This window comes from Colobus angolensis, unplaced genomic scaffold, assembly GCF_000951035.1.
Source record: "Colobus angolensis palliatus isolate OR3802 unplaced genomic scaffold, Cang.pa_1.0 Scaffold138, whole genome shotgun sequence".
Classification (NCBI taxonomy): Eukaryota; Metazoa; Chordata; class Mammalia; order Primates; family Cercopithecidae; genus Colobus; species Colobus angolensis.
This window is the reverse complement of record NW_012114466.1, coordinates 3,709,192-3,726,858: the sequence shown is the minus strand read 5'-3', so window position 1 is coordinate 3,726,858 and position 17,667 is coordinate 3,709,192. Positions and strand designations below refer to the sequence as shown.

General features: G+C 49.6%; 1 protein-coding gene across 1 annotated transcript in view; it reads left to right on the top strand.

Annotated features, from left to right (window-relative positions):
- SAMM50 (SAMM50 sorting and assembly machinery component) overlaps window positions 1–17,667 on the top strand; it is a 43,096-nt gene that overhangs the window by 6,891 nt on the left and 18,538 nt on the right. The window contains exons 3-10 of the mRNA XM_011934777.1: window positions 876–977; window positions 4,681–4,768; window positions 9,781–9,887; window positions 10,431–10,561; window positions 10,796–10,883; window positions 13,633–13,761; window positions 14,325–14,396; window positions 15,451–15,537. Coding sequence (XP_011790167.1) covers window positions 876–977; window positions 4,681–4,768; window positions 9,781–9,887; window positions 10,431–10,561; window positions 10,796–10,883; window positions 13,633–13,761; window positions 14,325–14,396; window positions 15,451–15,537 — 804 coding nt within the window. The remainder of the gene's footprint in view (window positions 1–875; window positions 978–4,680; window positions 4,769–9,780; window positions 9,888–10,430; window positions 10,562–10,795; window positions 10,884–13,632; window positions 13,762–14,324; window positions 14,397–15,450; window positions 15,538–17,667) is intronic.

The window sequence follows — 17,667 nt, the reverse complement described above, 5'->3', positions numbered from 1 at the left end:
CCACCTCGCCTGGCTAGTTTTTTTGTATTTTTTAGTAGAGACGGGGTTTCACAGTGTTAGCCAGGATGGTCTCGATCTCCTGACCTCGTGATCCTCCCGTCTCGGCCTCCCAAAGTGCTGGGATTACAGGCTTGAGCCACCGCGCCCGGCCCTTTCCTAAGTTTTTTAACTTTGAAATTTAAATACACTTTTCCAGTTCTTGAAGAGTTTGCTCTCTAGTGAGACTGAGAGGCGAGGGCCAATTGGAGTCAGCATTTATTGTGCCTTTCTGAAATCCCTGCAGGGTCTTTAGAAGATGCATACAGTTTTTTTTTTTTTTTTTTTTTTTTTTTAATTTTTAAATATTTTTTGAGATGAAGTCTCACTCTGTCACCCAGGCTGGAGTGTGGTGGTGCAATCCTGGCTCATTGCAACCTCTGCCCCTTGGGTTCAACCGTTTCTCCTGCCTCAGCCTCCCAAGTAGCTGGGACTACAAGTGTGCGCCACCACACCTGGCTAATTTTTCTGTGCGTGGTTATTAAGTCAGGGGTCATAGCCAGCATTCATTCACAGGTCAGTGCTCAGGGTGTGTGTTGGGAAGGACAGAGGGGTTGTCTGTGGCCTGCCTGGGTTTAGGGCTCACCTGGTCCTGGGTCATCTGGCTGAGAGAATTTGTAGCTCTTGTTCACAGAAAGTACAGACCCAGCAAAGGGGAAGTCACAGTGACCAGTTTTTTGAAAAGATGTGAAAGATGGTAAAGTCCAGAAGTAAGAAGTGTGAGTTATTAAACTTGAAGAAAAGCTTGACCTTAATTAAACCTTGACATTGTCTTTAGTCTTGACACCTAATCTCTTTGCCTTGTGTCATACCTAATACTGTCCCTGTGTGACTTTTAGGTGGTTGTTCAGCATGTTCATTTTGATGGACTTGGAAGGACTAAAGATGATATCATCATTTGTGAAATTGGAGATGTTTTCAAGGCCAAAAACCTAATTGAGGTAGGTGTGGTCTCTACGTGGTGGGCTTTCCCAGTCTCTTCTGAGGGACTTATAAACCTCCCTGTGTGGAACCACAGAGCACCCTCTGCCCCCGGCCTCTGTGCCCATCTGCCTCCTACTCCACAGGGAGCCTTGGCACCCTCAAGCTGAACCCCCTGAGTTCCTGTGTTGCCTCCTACAGACTCCAAGTATTTGCATTTGCCTTTTCCTCCTGTCTCTTATCCTGGAAAAGGAGTGTCTGTCCTCTTGTGTTCCTCGCAGCTCTCCCAGCGCCGTGATGGGAGCCGATGGGGTTAGTGCACAGCCGTTCCCAGGCACCGTGCTGAGTTCCTGAGAGCGCACTCTCCCTTGCCGACCTCGTGGGGTGGGCGCTCATCTGGGACACACTCCGTGTCTCCTCAGGGCCCTGGCTCTGTCTGGAGCACTCTCCTTCCTGCACTGTACCCCTTTCTCACCTCCACTGTGGGTTCCCTCTGCCTTTCTGCCCTTGGGACCACATTGAACATGCCCGGACAGAGGTCACCAGCAACTTCTTTGTGGCCAGGTCCAGCTGGCTCCTTTCAGTCTTCACTTTACTTGGCCTTTCAGCAGTGTTTGGCACTGTGGACTATTCCCACTAAAAAAAAAAGAAACTTTTTTTTTAGAGTCTTGCTCTGTTGCCCAGGCTGGAGTGCAGCGGCACGATCTCAGCTCATTGAAACCTCTGCCTCCCAGGTTCAAAGGATTCTTGCACCTCAGTCTTCCACGTAGCTGGGATTACAGGTCTGCGCCACCACACCTGGCTAATTTTGTCGTATTTTTAGTAGAGATGGGGTTTTGCCATGTTGGCCAGGCTGGTCTTCAACTCCTGGCCTCAAGTGATCCACCTGCCTCGGCCTGCCAAAATACTGGGATTACAGGCATGAGCCACCGTGCCTGGCCAGATTTATATTTTTTAAAAATTAAAGTAACATGTAAGCACAATAAGAAGGAAGCATAGAAAATCAAATGGTACAGAAGGGTATTGAAATGAAAAGGACACATTTCCCTACCCTGGCCAATCCCAGTCCCCTCTCCAGAGGTAACGTGGCTAACAGTTTCTTAGATATGTTGTACAAGTGTATAAACATGTATGTTCCTTGAACAGTAATGCCATTCTCTACATTTTTTTCTTTTCTGACATAAATTATGGAGATCTTTTCACATCAGTACATACCAGTCTGTTAGCTGTGTGGTACCTCGTTGTACACACTTTCTAACTTTTTTTTTTCTGAGACAGGGTCTTGCTCTGGTGCAAGTCTTGCTCAGGCTGGAGTCCAATGGTGTGAACACAGCTGACTGCAGCCTCAACCTCTTGGGTTCAAGCAATCCTCCCACCTCAGCCTCCTGAGTAGCCAGGACTGCAGGCACACATCACCACGCCTAGTTAATTTAAAAAATTTTTTTGTCGAGATGGGGTTTTGCCACGTTGTCCAGGCTGATCTCGAACTCCTGGCACAAGTGGTCCTCCCAACTTGGCCTTCCAAAGTGCTGGGATTACAGCATAAGCCACCTCACCTGGCCCTCTATATTTTATTATAAACAGTTTTCCATTGATGGGCATTTAAATTAATTTTCAGTCTTACAAACAATGCTGTACTAAACATCTTAGTGTGTCTTTGTGTACATTGACAGTGTGTTTTAGGATAAATTCCTAGAAGTGGGATTCCTGGGTCAAAGTGTGTGTACTCTGCAGTGTTCACTGATGCAGCCGTATGGCTCTGCGAAGAGGCTGTACAAGTCTACTCTTACAGTAGTCCATGAGACCGTCTCTTTCCCAAAATTGGGTGTTACCGCAATTTTTAAATTCTTGCCATCTTGTTAAAAGAAAAATACTATCTCATTGTTTTAAGTTGCATTTGTTTAATTATGAATGAGACCCAGCATTTTTTTTTTCTCTTTATTGGTCATTCATATCTCTCTCGTGAATTAACCTGGCATCTTCTGTCTTCCACTGGGTTGCTTGGCTTTTGTTTATTTGCAAGACCTCTTTGCATATTGAAGAAATGATTGCTTTGTAGCCTCTGCTGAATGCATCTGTCCTGCTTTGTTATTTGCCTTTTGAATGTGTCTGTCCCTCCTCTTCCCTGCGGTTTGCTCTTCCCTGGGCTTTGGTGACCATTTTCCCGGGTTGCTTTCCATCTCATCACAGTCATTCGCAGGCTCCATTGTTGGCTCCTTTTCCCTGTGAGCCTCCTTAAGTGTTGCTTTTCCACAAGGATCAGTCTCCCGTGTGATCTCAGCCACATCCCAGGTTTCAGTTACAGCCTGAATGCAGAGGGCTCCCCATGCTCTATTTCTAGCTAGCTCCTCTGTGTTGAGCTGTAGCCCTGACTATGCAACTGCCAACTAAACATTTCCTCATGGCATTGCCACAGTCGTCTCCAGCTCCATGGGGCTGAGATCTGAAGTTGTCTCTTTTCCATCCGTCTGCCCTGCCTGTCTTCCCATCTCTATTCCTGACTTCTCTAATGGTGTTCAGCATTAGCCCAGTGCTAAGCCCCGAGCTGCAGTTTTAGTAGCCTCTCTGTTCTTCTCATGTGCTCTACCTAGGCAGTGGCGGTGTCCTCTGGCCCCTGCCTATGAAATGTCTCCAGGGTCTGTCCTCCCCTCCAGTACCATGGCCCACACTGGGCCTGCCTTCACCCCAGCCCCTGAAGCTGCTGCCAGAGCACCCCCTGCATCCTTCAGGCTTCTCCCATCAGGGCAGAATTCCGAATTCGTCCGTGTGATCCTTTCTTTCTCACCAGGAAATGTGATCCCTTCTCTCTCCTGCTGACAGTTCTACAGTGACTCCCTTTCACCTGCAGGGTGGAATCTCAACTTTCCTTATCACATGAGGGTCTTTCCTTCTCTGTGTCCTCAGCACTCGCCTGCCTTACCTTCCTTCTACCTGTCCTTCCAACAAGAATGGGCTCCGTGCATTAGAAGGAACTGCTGTTCTCAATGAAGAAAGGACACAAAGTTGAACATTTCTAACAGTAGTCAGAGATGGTTAGAAAGGCCGGGCACAGTGGCTCATGCCTGTAATCCCAGCACTTTGGGAGCTGAGGCAGGTGGATCACCTGAGGTCAGGAGTTCGAGACCAGCCTGGCCAACGTGGTGAAATCCTGTGTTTACTAAACATACAAAAAATGTTAGCTTGGTGCGGTGGTACGTGCCTGCAATCCCAGCTACTCAAAAGGTCGAGGCAGGAGAATGGCTTGAACCTGGGAGGCAGAGCTTGCAGTGAGCCGAGATCGCATCTTTGTACTACAGCCCGGGTGGCAGAACGAAACTCCGTCTCAAAAAAAAAAAAACAGGAAAAAAGAAAATAAAGAAATGAATAGAAAATTGAAACACCACAAAAAGGTGTGCGTTTCTTCCTCAAAGGGAGATCTGAAAGAAATGAAAAGGCATGCACACACATGTGTCTTTCTTCTGTGTTAATTTTGTTGTTTATATGAAGGCGATTATGTGATGCACACTCTTGATGCTGAGGCTTGGTTTTGTGCTTGTGAATGGGCATTTTTGTTGCCCCTGGGGGGCTTTTCCCTTCTGTCATGTGGCGGGTCTTGGTAGTACTCTCTGCTCAGTGATCTGACTTAGCACCAAATGGTAAACTACCAGCCTCGCCATGTGGCTGCCATTTTCTGTTTCTGTGTCTTAGAAGAATATATTACCTGCTTTTTTCTGCATTTTATAGGTAATGCGGAAATCTCACGAAGCCCGTGAAAAATTGCTCCGTCTTGGAATTTTTAGACAAGTGGATGTTTTGATTGACACATGTCAAGGTATATATTGTGGTGTAGTATCTTTATAATTCCCTTTCTGTCCATCACAGAAAAGCTGTTTCTGTGGCCGGATGCAGATCTGGGCAGCAGAGCACCCCTCCCTGCTGTGTAGAACCTGAAAGCTGATCAAACAGGTAGTCCTTGAGTTAGCAGTCTCAGGGAAGGGACTGGATTTTTTGTTTGTTTTTGGAGAGAGGTCTTGCTCTATTGCCCAGGCTGGTCTGGAACTCTTGTATTCAAGCGATCTTCCTGCGTCAGGCTCCTGAGTAGCTGGGATTACAGGTGCGGGCCTGAATTTTTGTATGAGGCCGGGGAGGAATGGTGAACTTTGAGGATACTGTTGTGTAAACCCCCGGACTGCACGGGGGTCTGAGAGTGGCTCTGAAGCAGGGTGCCAGGCTTTGTTCATATAGCCCAGCGCAGCACTGTGCAGACCTCATCTCGGCATGTGCTTTCAGAAGAGGAGGGAATCCAATTTCCATTTTAGTTTTTGCTCATTTTCTTGTTGCTGTGTGATACTGGGCACGTTTCTCAACATTTCTTCTTTGGCTAGTGAGCACCTGCATGGAGGCTGGCCCTGTGCAGGCCCCAGAGCCAGACACAGCAGCACACGGGGCGTGGTCTCCTTCTGCCGGGCTTTGGTCACAGCAGCACACGGGGTGTGGTCTCCTTCTGCCGGGCTTTGGTCATAGCAGCACACGGGGCATGGTCTCCTCCTGAAGGGGCTTCGGTCAGTGGGGCTAGGTTGGGGGCAGACCAGTAAGTGATGGCAGCACAGTCGCTATGCTGTGCTGTAAGAGGCTGAAGGAGGAAACAGCTTCACCTGGCCAGGGCATTAGAAGGGGATCAGAGAGGGTGTCACCAAAGGAGCGATGTCTGAGCTGAGACCTAGAAGATGCATCTAAGCGAGTCTGGGGAGAAGGGCTGGTAGTGAGGTGGAGTGAAGAGTGTTCTGGGGACAGGGATAGCATTTACCAGGCCCACGCCAGAGGGAGAGTGGCTCACTGGGTGGACCACAAGTGTAGGAAGAGCTGGAGTGCAGCTCAGGGGAATGGAGTCCCGGAAGATAAGGAAGAAAAGCTGTCAGGAGCCCAGACCATGGCGAGCCTAACACGGCACGGTAGAGTTCCCACTTTAGTCTGAATTCAGCAGACATCGTTGAAAAATAAATATTTGGAATGAATCTGTGAATAAGTAAACTATTCAGAATTGAATGGGGGGTAATTTTGCGAAGGCCTAGATAAGACAATATAGGAAAATGCTTGCAAAAGATAAGATGCTAGATAAACTAAGGACATTTTCATTATTTGGAATACAGTTTCAGCCAACACTAACGGAGACCTCAAAGAACAGTGGCTTAGACAAGAGAGAAGTCTCCATCTCTCCACACAGCTGGGAGACTGCCAAGGGCTGGTGTGCTGCTGCGTTCCCTGAGGTCACCTTGGGCTGGCGTGGTTTCCTGTGGTTCCCTGGGGTCACCTTGGGCCAGTGTGGTGCCTTGTTCTCTGAAGTCACCTTGGGCTAGTGTGGTTTCCTGAGGTCACTTTGGGCTGGTGTGGTCCTTCATTCCCTGAGGTCACCCTGGGCTGGTATAGTTTCTCCCATGGTGTCTTGTTGCTTTGTCATCCCTAGGGTCCCCGAGTCCCTCTGGTGGCTGAGCACCGTGTCCTCATTCCAGCATCGGGGAGGAGCACAGGGGGTTGAAAGGGCTTACCCCTCCCCTTAAGCACCTGTCCTAGGTGTTGTACACGGCACTGCTCTCATCCCATTGGCCAGGACTTAATCACTTGGCCACACCTAGGTGCAAGGGAGGCTGGGAAGTAAAGCCTGGGTGGCTAGGTACTCTGCTAAAAATCAAGGATTCGGCCGGGCGCGGTGGCTCAAGCCTGTAATCCCAGCACTTTGGGAGGCCGAGACGGGTGGATCACGAGGTCAGGAGATCGAGACCATCCTGGCTAACACGGTGAAACTCCATCTCTACTAAAAAATACAAAAAACTAGCCGGGCGTGGTGGCGGGCGCCTGTAGTCCCAGCTACTCGGGAGGCTGAGGCAGGAGAATGGTGTGAACCCGGGAGGCGGAACTTGCAGCGAGCTGAGATCCGGCCACTGCACTCCAGCCCGCGAGACTCGTCTCAAAAAAAAAAAAAAAAATCAAGGATTCAATTACCATTAAAACAGGGGTTCTCAGGCCAGGCGTGTAGCTCATGCCTGTAATTCCAGCACTTCTGAAGGCCGAGGCAAGTGGATCATGAGGTCAGCAGTTCAAGACCAGCCTGGCCAAGGTACGGAAACCCTGTCTCTACTAAAAATACAAAAGTTAGCTGGGCGTAGTGGCGCGTGCCTGTAATCCCAGCTACTCGGGAGGCTGAGGCAGGAAAATCACTTGAACTCGGGAGGCAGAGGTTGCAGTGAGCTGAGATTGCGCCACTGCACTCCAGCCTGGGTGACAGAGCAAGACTCTGTCTCAAAACAAAAACAAACAAACAAAAACCAGGGGTTCTCAGAGTGTGGGCCTGGATCAGCTGTGCTACTGTCAGCTGTTGGAAATGTGATGCCACTGAAGAAGGAACTCTGGGGCGGGGATGAGAGTGAGGCCAGCGGCCTGTGGCAAATGAGCCAGCTGTGTGGTTCTGATGCGTGCTCAAGCTGGGGAACTACTGGACTAGTGAAAGGGAGGAGATAGTGGGAGACAACCTCTCCGCACTTCAGAGTCCTGGAATACTAACAGTAGTACCCACGCGGCCCTGCAGGAAGCGGTTATGTGCATATAACCATTAGATCCTCACAGAACCCTGGTGAAGTGTCATTATGATTAAAAAAAAAAAAAAATACGGGTTGAGTATCCCTTATCTGAAATGTTTGGGACCAAACCCAGTTTGGGAAGTGTTTTGCATTTTGGATTTTTTTGGATTTTGGAATATTTGCATTGTACCTGTGAACATTCCTAACCGCTAAATCCGAAATCCAAAATGCTCCAGTGAGCATTTCCTTTTAAGTGTCATGTCAGTGCTCAAAAAGTTTTAGATTTGGAATACTCAACCTGTATTTTCCAGCTAGTGAAACCAAGGCTCAGAGAGGCTTAAGTAACTTGCCGCAGGCAAACAAGTGAGTGAGACACTTCTGGTGCCCAAGACCCGACCCACTACCTGGGATGCTTTTCCAGGGGCGAGTTTTGTTGGAGGCATTTGTTTTTCGCTCTCTCCTGTCCCTGTTGTAAACGTGCCCTTGTAGGTGGTCAGCTGGTCCACCTCTGCAGAGGCTCTCCACCTAGGCTGCATGTTAGGATAACATGCAGGAGCTTAGATGGCTTAGGGCAGGGAAGCTCCTCCGTGTGGACTGTGATGGTGGATCCGTGTCACTGTAACAGGCAGCAGCACGTGTGACCCCTAATGTCAACTCTGGACTTGAGTTAATAATTGGTGTGAGTATTGGTTTGTCATTTGTGACAAATGAACCACACATGTGAGGTGTTAGTGTGTGTCAGGGTAAGGAGAGGTTCATGGAAACTGTGCTTTTTGCTTTATCTTTTTTCCTCCCCCAACCCGCCATTGCTGGCCCCAATTCTTTATCTTTCTGTGCACCTAGAGCTGCTCTAAGAAATAAAGACCACTAAATAAAATTTTTTTTTTAAAAAAAAAAGAGAGATAGAAAGAAAAGATGGTGCCAGGTGCGGGGGCTCATGCCTGTGATCTCAGCACTTTGGGAGGCCAAGGCGGGCAGATCACAAGGTCAGGAGTTCGAGACCAGCCTGGCCAACATGGCGAAACCCCGTCTTTACTAAACAAACAAAAAATATTAGCCGGGTGTGGCAGCAGGTGCCTGTCATCCAGCTACTCGGGAGGCTGAGGCAGGAGAATTGCTTGAAGCCGGGAGGTAGAGGTTGCGGTGAGCTGAGATCACCCCTCTGTACTCCATCCTGGGTGATGGAACAAAGCTGCATCTCAAAAAAAAAAAAAGAAAAGACGGTACTGAGGCTGCGTCGTAGACCTGTTGGACCTGACTTCTTAGCGCGGTCGGTGCCTGGGCATCTTCATATTTTGACAGTTGCCCCGATGCGTCTAGATGTCCAGCCAGGGCTGAGCACTCCTACTGTGTGGAAGGCAAGAGTCGCCTTTCCTTCCCGTGAGCGGCCACGCACTCCTACGGAGCCCAGCCCGCTCCGCACAAGGCACCCCAGTGCCATGGTGGGTCACGAGGTGCTTGCTTCCAGCTCAGACCCAAATCACACCTGGTGCGGGGGAGGACAGATGTGCCTCTTACACACAGTAACACAGTAAACAATCTCACGTTTATCTTCGAGGGTTACTGACATCCCTATTGTCATGTGAGTTCCACATTTTCATGTCAGTTGGATTGAGACCTCAAATATTTTCAAGGACCTCTCTAATGGCAGAACAGATTCGTTTAGCAAATATTGTTTGCTTAAGTGTGCTTAAGTGAATAATGCTACTTATAGTTATCTCCTTGTAGCAAAGGTAGATTTTTTTTTTTTTAGAGACAGGTTCTCGCCCTGTCATCCGGGCTAGAGTACAGTAGCAGTCATAGCTCACTGCAGCCTCCAACTGCTGGCTCAAGTGATCTTCTCACCTCAGCCTCCCAAATAGTTGAGACTATAGGTGCTCACTGCCACATCTGGCTAATTTTTAACATTTTTTTAGAGACAGGGTCTTGGTATGTTGCTGGGGCTGGTCTTGAACTCCTGGCCTGAAAGTGATCCTCCCACCTCATCCTCCCAAAGCATTGTGACTACAGGCCTGAGTTGCCATGCGCAGCCCTGTTTATTGATATATTCTACCAGAGAAACTAGAAACATTATTTTTTGGTGTAGAGGTGTGCAATATTTTGATTTTGTGTGGGAGCTTTCTTTTAAACATTCTCGTGATGATATTATTTTCCAAAGGAGATTGTAAAATAGAATGAACCTTCAGATAGCTTTTTGTCTTTTTTAGCAATGGGAACCCAAAGTAAAATAACATCCTAGCTGTCTTATTGTTTAATATTTTTTATTTAGGTGATGATGCACTTCCAAATGGGTTAGATGTTACCTTTGAAGTAACTGAATTAAGGAGATTAACCGGCAGTTATAACACCATGGTTGGAAACAATGAAGGCAGTATGGTATGCTACAGGCTTTTTATTTTCTTATATTGGAACTTTGGGAACTTTTACACTATGACTACATTCTAAAAGCTGATAATAGTTTCAAAATTCTGTCATTTCATTTACCTTAATCTGTTGTTATTTGTGGTTTCTCTTTAGTCACCCTGGAATTGGTGATAATATGTTTTGGGTTGTTTGTAACAATGTTAACGTCAGTAATTAGGAATGATTTGGAGAATGTTCATATTAATAGTCTCTTGTTCAAATTCCTTTAAACTGTAAATCTGTAGAACTTAACATTCTTGAGCTTCACAGGTGGCAAGGTTAGCTTGTCCCTTGCATTAATCAGGTTTGAATGCAGGATGTGAGCACTCAGCAGCGGCATGTTTTAAAGAATGAAAGTGATTACAAATGAAAGACTAGATCTGTAGTTAACATTTTCCTTCTGTTTTTACAAAAGTCCCTTTGCTAGCATAGTCTTTATCCAAAGTTCTCATTCTTTCAATTTAGATCACTACTATGTTACTATGTTTTGTTTTGTTTTGTTTTTTTCCCTCCTAGGTACTTGGCCTCAAGCTCCCTAATCTTCTTGGTCGTGCAGAGAAGGTGACCTTTCAGTTTTCCTATGGAACAAAAGAAACTTCGTATGGCCTGTCCTTCTTCAAACCACGGCCCGGAAACTTCGAAAGAAAGTAGGAAGCCCAGCAGATCATTGAGTACACTGGCCTGATAGAAAAGTTAAAATAGATGGCTTATTTGTGAAAAGAACCATGACAGAATCAGCTGCCACTTCTGCAGTGACCACATGGTGTAGATTTCCTCTTGAAGATGAGCCCCATGGGCGTAGTGTTAAATCTGTTGATTTAAATGTGTGCAAGTTCTAATCACTGTTTCAGCTTTTAAAGCTCTATCCCATTGTCTCCTAGTTTCTCGGTAAACTTATATAAAGTTACTGGACAGTTCCCTTGGAGCTCACTGCGGGAGACGGACAGAGGAATGTCAGCTGAGTACAGTGTGAGTAGCATTTCAGTCCTTCCCTCTGGGCTTGGGGGGAAACAGAGTGCCTTTTTCATTGATTCCCAAAGGCAGCAAGAGGGCAGCATGGGGACCACAGGCCCTCTGCCCTTCACACCAGCTACTTCCTGGCTGGGTACCTCTTCTCTAGCCAAGTACAGGCTGCCAGGAGCCCAAGAGTGGCTGATGCCAATGTTAGCAGCTCTTTAACGTGGTTCTGACTACCTGAGGCACCATCGGTCGTCCTTCCCCGTATGTGTGGAGACCGACAGTTTCTCATAGTCAGCAGAGTTGGTCAGATCACTGGAAGGTTTCTTTTTTTTGTTTCTTTTTGTTTTTTGAGACAGAGGTTTGCTGTTCTTGTCGCCGAGGCTGGAGTACAATGGCACGATCTCGGCTCACTGCAACCTCCACCTCCCGGGTTCAAGTGATTCTCCTGCCTCAGCCTCCCAAGTAGCTGGGACTACAGGTGTGCACCACCATGTCCAGCTAATTTTTGTATGTTTAGTAGAGATGCAGGTTTCATTATGTTGGCCAGGCTGGTCTCGAACTCCTGACCTCAAGTGATCTGCCCATCTCAGCCTCCCAAAGTGCTGGGATTACAGGCGCGAGTCACTGCACCTGGTCTGGAAGGTTTCATTTTTGGTTCACACCTAAGTTTACACCTAGAAAGGTATGATTAAATACCACCATTAGAATTCATACCATTTGGCCTTTTTGGGGCTTTATGATAACCTGCTCTTTTTTCCCCTTCCTTTCTCCACTGTTCCTGACTCCTTTTGTTCTGGGCTTTGGTTCATACAGAGAGCCCTGAGATAGAATACCATGTAAGAGTCGGTCCCCACGTGTGGTCTTCAGACCAGCAGCATCGGCCTCAGCTGTGGGCTTGCTAGAAACGCACATGCACGGGTCCCACCTTGAGCTGCCAAGTCCGACTCACAGGGAGTGGGGCCCGGGAAGCTTTGAGCATGCTCTCCTTCCAAGAAACCAAACAGAAGCCCTGGAGGCGATCGCCTGGGCTTGGACTCCCCGTCTCCCTTAGGGCTGTGCGACCTCAGGCAAATGACTCATGTGTGAAATGAAGGACAGGAGCGTGCGGCCCTAGGCCATTGTGAGGCTTGGACGAGAGGCGTGGTAAAACTCCTGATGCGGCTCATGGCGCAGTGTAGGTGCTTGAGGTGCGTTAGTGCCCTGCGCCTCTGGTCCTTGCAGACCAATGCCATGAGAACTCGGAGCATGCAGAGGCGGGCCAGGTAGACTCCAGGTTTGAGATGGAGATGGGAGAATCTGGGCACATTTGCAGTTTCATTTCCTTCTCTCCAGATTTTCTTGTCTGGAAGGGAACAGCCCTCAGACACCCTTCTGCTTCGATACCATCGTTGGATGCCCTCTGGTGGGGCCGTGGAGGGGACGTCCGGGGCACACGCTGCTCTCTGCAGCCCGCCGTGCTCCAGCAGGTCTCCATGTGCCTGTGTGCGCCCGCAGTGCTCAGGCTCCTGGGAGCTTAGCCACCCTTCTCCCTGGTGTCGTGCTTCATCTCTTTCTAAGCCTTTTTAAAGAGCAGATTTTTAGGAGAGTAGAAATACCTTATTTTTTCACAAGGAATAGCAGAGATGAAAGACACCAAAGTGTAGTCTCGGCCCTGGGGTGGGTGCAGGTAGAGCAGAGGAGGAAAGGGGAGGGCAGAGACCTTGTCACTGGCAGCCCTGAAACTGAGCTCCTGGAGGTACAGACCAGATCATACTGAGTGGTATCCTTGGGGCCCATGTCAGGCCTTCTAAGGAATGCAGAAATGATTTAGGAAGCTCTACACCTCCCACAGGCATTTGGGAAAGTGCCTGAATCCTAGGTGGCCCTAAGTGTAGAGATGGTGGCTGTGCAGGCTGCCCCTCCTCTACCAGCTCCCTACTGCCTGGCACAGTGTCCTGTGGGTGCTGAGGTGGGTGCCTCTCACCATGAGGGCGGGATAGAGGCCCCACTCACCCAGTGGCCTGGAGTTCAATTGCAAGCCTGAGGGCTAGAGAGTGCCCAGCATGGGACACCCCCTGGGGAGTGTGGGGTGTCCTGGCCTCCTCGTAAGAGTTAAATCACTGTCCCACCACTTCCCACAGCCATCGAACATTGTTCACTGTTGAGAAAACATTTCTCCGAGACAGAAATCTAAGATGAGCTGTCCTGGCGTCAGGAAAGAGATTGTCAGGCTGGGAAGCAGGTGCCACCTGCTTGGACCCCAGAATTCACCCGGCTCAGGCCTCTGCTGCAGGAAGGATCCTCTTGCCTCCCACAGAACTCTTTTCTCTGCCGCCTTCTCTCTGGGCTTGTGCAAGTTGCTGGGTTGCGAGGCCTGGCTTCAGACAGGGTTGGGTGGACCAGGTGGGGTGCGTGCCATCAGATCGTCTTAGATGTCTTACCCCTTACAAAGAAGCGGGAAAGAGATGGTGCCTGTCGATGAAACCGCTGCCTGCAGCCCTCAGACCAGTCCTGTCCCTCACCTGGGGTACAGTCCTGCTACTTAGAGCAGTACTGCCTTTGGTTCTGTTCACAACTTTCCCCCTTTCTTGCTTTGCCCTTCTTCCCTCTGGTTTTCTCTTCCCCTTCTTCTCTTCTTCCCCTTCTCCCTCTCATCATTTAAAAAAAATTATTTTAGGTATTTAGTTCATTGTTTCATGATGCCTCATTCCAGAGAATGATTTGCAACAACTTCCTAAGTACATGTGGTCCAGAAAGATGTCTAATTTCTGTGTTGCAGTTTCCCATATGGAAGACCAGCCACACCATCAAGTGGGAAGGCGTGTGGCGAGAACTGGGCTGCCTCTCCAGGACGGCGTCATTTGCTGTTCGAAAAGAAAGCGGACATTCACTGAAATCATCTCTTTCGGTAACAATGTCTCTCAGTTGGAGTGAATAATTTTGTTGATGGAACCGTGCTATGCATTGGAAAAACAGTCTTTGCCAATATCGGGGCTGATTGACAAGCGTCGCCCAGATGGAGTGTCCACGGTGGCAGCCCCTGCTCCCTGAGGGCTTGTGGTGTCCTGCCTCGTGTTGTCCTTTCCAAATAATGTCAGTGGTAACAGGAAGGGGTGTGCTTCAGAGCTGACTGTGGAATTTCAGCTTTCACAAAGGAGGAACCTGGTTGCGCTGACTTAGGCCTGGGCGTTGAGCTTCTTGAGAGAATGAACCCAGTGGCGGGTGTTCAGCTCCCACGTAGTGAGCAGATATCGTTAATTCAGTTGAAGCTCAAGTCTCAGTGTGGACCTCTCAGTGTCCTCCTATGTAAGATAGGGACGGTCACGACCTCACTTCCTCCAAGGGCTCTGTGAACATGGAATGATGTGATAGTTGTAGAGTGCTGGCGTGGTGGCCCGCGTGCTGTGAGTGCTCATGATTGTCTGATAGAACTGCTGGAAGTGAAAATACCCCACTTCAAATTTCTTTCAGCACGCCATGGTCATCGATTCTCGGAATTCTTCCATCTTACCAAGAAGAGGTGCTTTGCTGAAAGTTAACCAGGTAGTGTTGTTTCACCTGTGACCCCGCAGGGGGAGGGGAGCCAGCTTTGGACAGTAAAGTCCCGGTGGGCTGGGTGGCCCTGGGGATGGGCAGTCCCACAGAGTAATCGCACGTGCAGTATCGCTTGTGAGGGTTGCCAGCTCCACTCTCAGGGCTTTGAGCCCGGGAATTGTTCCCTATCCCCTGCGGTTCAGTCTTGTGCCTTCACAGAACCCAAGGTGGGGGTAAGGCTGTGGCATCCTTGATGAGGGTCTGTAATAGGCCAGGAGGAGGGCTGTGACTTGGTGTTACCCGGGAGAGAGTGCCCGAAGGCAGGGATCATCCCTCAACGGCTGCAGAGCAGGTGCAGGTGCATCGTGGCAGCAGGAGGTGCTGGAGGAATGATCTTCACCATCTTAGAGGAGTGTGCGTCTCTGCTGGTGTTGGAAGCAGGCTGTTAGTCCGTCTTTGGGTTGCCGTCTTATTGGAGGCCGGGGCATATAGTTCTTTACCATAAGGTACCTACAAGGTGCAGGCACAGTGAAGAGCCCACCTTGGTGGCTTGAGAGTGAGGGCAGTAGGGGCTGCACCGAACCTTGAGGCTTCCCCGAGCAGCTACCTTCGCTCTGGCCAGTGGTGGTTAGGTGTTGTCAAGCAGGGCAAAAGCCCAGGGGTGCCTGACCTTCAGTTTCAGAGGAGCAACTAGAAATCAGGTTTTTATACAAAATAGCTCACATTGCGAAAGGTCAGCTGAGTTTTTCCCCAAACGCTGATGAAGCCAACGAGCCAAGCTGCCCGTGCTGAGCTCTGTGTTCAGACACTTGGGTTGCCAGTGCACCCCGCACACAGCCAGGGGGCGGCCTCGGCACCGCTTGGATCTGCTGATCCTCCATCCCAGTCCGTCCACTATTGCTGTCCGCAACAATTAGGATGTGGCTTCTAGGGGACAGAACTTTCTGTTGCCTTTTAAAAAAATACAAAACAGCAAAATTAAATCCTGATGCAAAAACATGACTCTGTAGCTCCTGTAGTAAGTCCGTTTGCTGCCTTCGGCCTGAGCGCTCTTTCCCTGCAGGAACTGGCAGGCTACACTGGCGGGGATGTGAGCTTCATCAAAGAAGATTTTGAACTTCAGTTGAACAAGCAACTCATATTTGATTCGGTGAGTATCTAATGGATGCTGGCACCTGCACTGTCAGCCCTTACTTTGGGGATCTTACCACAGAATCTTAGCTCCTGAATATCTAAAGCACAGAGTGGAAGCCTGAGCGGTGATGCTTAACCTTTGATGTTTCCAGTTTAGCCAGATTTGCAGGCAGTCTGGGGAGAAGCGATAATTATTTTCTTTTAAAAGTAACCTCTGATGGCTGGGTGCGGTGGCTCACGCCTGTAATCCCAGCACTTTGGGAGGCTAAGGTGGGTAGATCACGAGGTCAGGAGATCGAGACCATCCTGGCTAACATGGTGAAACCGCGTCTCTACTAAAAATACAAAAAATTAACTGGGTGTGGTGGCAGGCACCTATAGTCCCAGCTACTTGGGAGGCTGAGGCAGGAGAATGGCGTGAAGCCCGGAGGTGGAGCTTGCAGTGAGCTGAGATCGTGCCACTGCACTCTAGCCTGGGTGACAGAGCAAGACTCCTTCTCAAAAAAAAAGAAAAAAAAAAAAAAGTAACCTCTGCTAATCATTACACATAGGACCATGGGAGAGCCCTTCACCATTTATCATCTCAGGGCCTCAGAGGAGGGGTGACTGGAGGACAAAGGGGTGTCTCCTGCCCTTGAAATGCTGTTCCGTGGACCTTCTGAGTCTTCACTTTGCTGGGTCTACAGGGCTCTGGGTGCTTTCAGAATTTTTTTTTTTTTTTTTTTTTAATCTTTAGTCCTATTGGGTCACTGTCTCCTGATTCACTCAGGAGTGAGGAGTAAGTGACTGGATTCTGGTCTCGCCAGAGGAGCCCTGGGCTGGGAGGACACCTGGCATGTTGCTCACGTCTTCCCCGTACCCAGTGGCTGGGGGCAGCTCTGCCCTGCCGTTGCTGCCTGGGTCCTTATCTTCCTTAAAACCTGGGGGCAGGGATTGAGTTTTAATGAAATGGTGCGTGTGACCGTTTCTAGGGAGCTCATTATAAAATAATTTGTTACTGCCCTGGGTCAGCCCTTGACTGTGCACTTTGAGCTTGGCTCCTGCCTTCCTCTGCCCCTGCCACTTCAGAGGCCACCACAGGCCTCCTTGTTGTCCAGCGCGGTGAGCCCATGTCGACCCCTTCGGCGGCACTGGATGCTGTTGCCTGCTCGCCTGTTCTCACTTTCTCTCTCTTGTTTCCTTGACTTATCATTGCCGTGCTCTCCCACTCCCTAGTTTTCTCTTCTCAGGGCCCTTTCTGCCTCATAGGCATGGCTTGCCCCTAGATCCCTGTAGCCAGCTCCCCACCCTGCTCCTCTCCAGGACGGTCTCCTCCAGCCCTGTGGCTGCAGCTGCCGCCTGTGCGCAGCAACTCTGGTTCTCCTGCTCTCCTTCCTGGGCCCAGACTCAAGTGCTCCTGGCTGTCTCAACCCGTGCCTTACAGACACCTTACATCAACAGAGCTCATTGCCTTCCCCCGAGATCCGTACCCCCGCCTGGCTCTCCATCCACTGACCCGCACAGTGCACCCGGCCGCCCTTAAACTTAACTCCCTGTCTGCTCTTAGTCCTCCCCTCAGCCACCTGCCACCCACTGGGCCCTGCCTCTCGTCCCCTCAGCACTGCCCATCCGCACTGAACTGAGGTCATGTTCTGAGTTGTCTCTGCTCCTGTCCCACTCCCTGGCTTCCCCTTCCCCTTCTCTACACTGCGGACGTGTTAGTGTTTCTGAAACACAAGCCTTACCGTATCGCTTTCCTACACAAACGGCTTCTGCTGTTAGGTTGCCTGTAGCCCTTGATCCTTCATCACTGTGCCTGTCTTATGCTTCCACTCTGTGGAAATACTTTTTGTTTCCCAGAAGGCCTTGGCTCGCTCTGACTCCCAGGCACTTGTATTGACTCTGTCTGCCGCTGGCCGTAAGTCCCTTTTATTCAGTTGTTCCCTTGGCCTCCCACTCCCTGCCTGTAAGACTTTGGTATAGGTGTGTCTCCTGCAAGCCTTCTTCAACCTCCCAGATGGAAGTGGGGGCTCCTCCACTGCGCCCGTAGCTCCTGTGCTTATCCTGTGGTAGTGCCCATCCATCCACCCACCCATTTACCCATCCATCCATCCGTCCATCCATCCATCCACCCACTCACCCACCCACCTATCCATCCATCCATCCA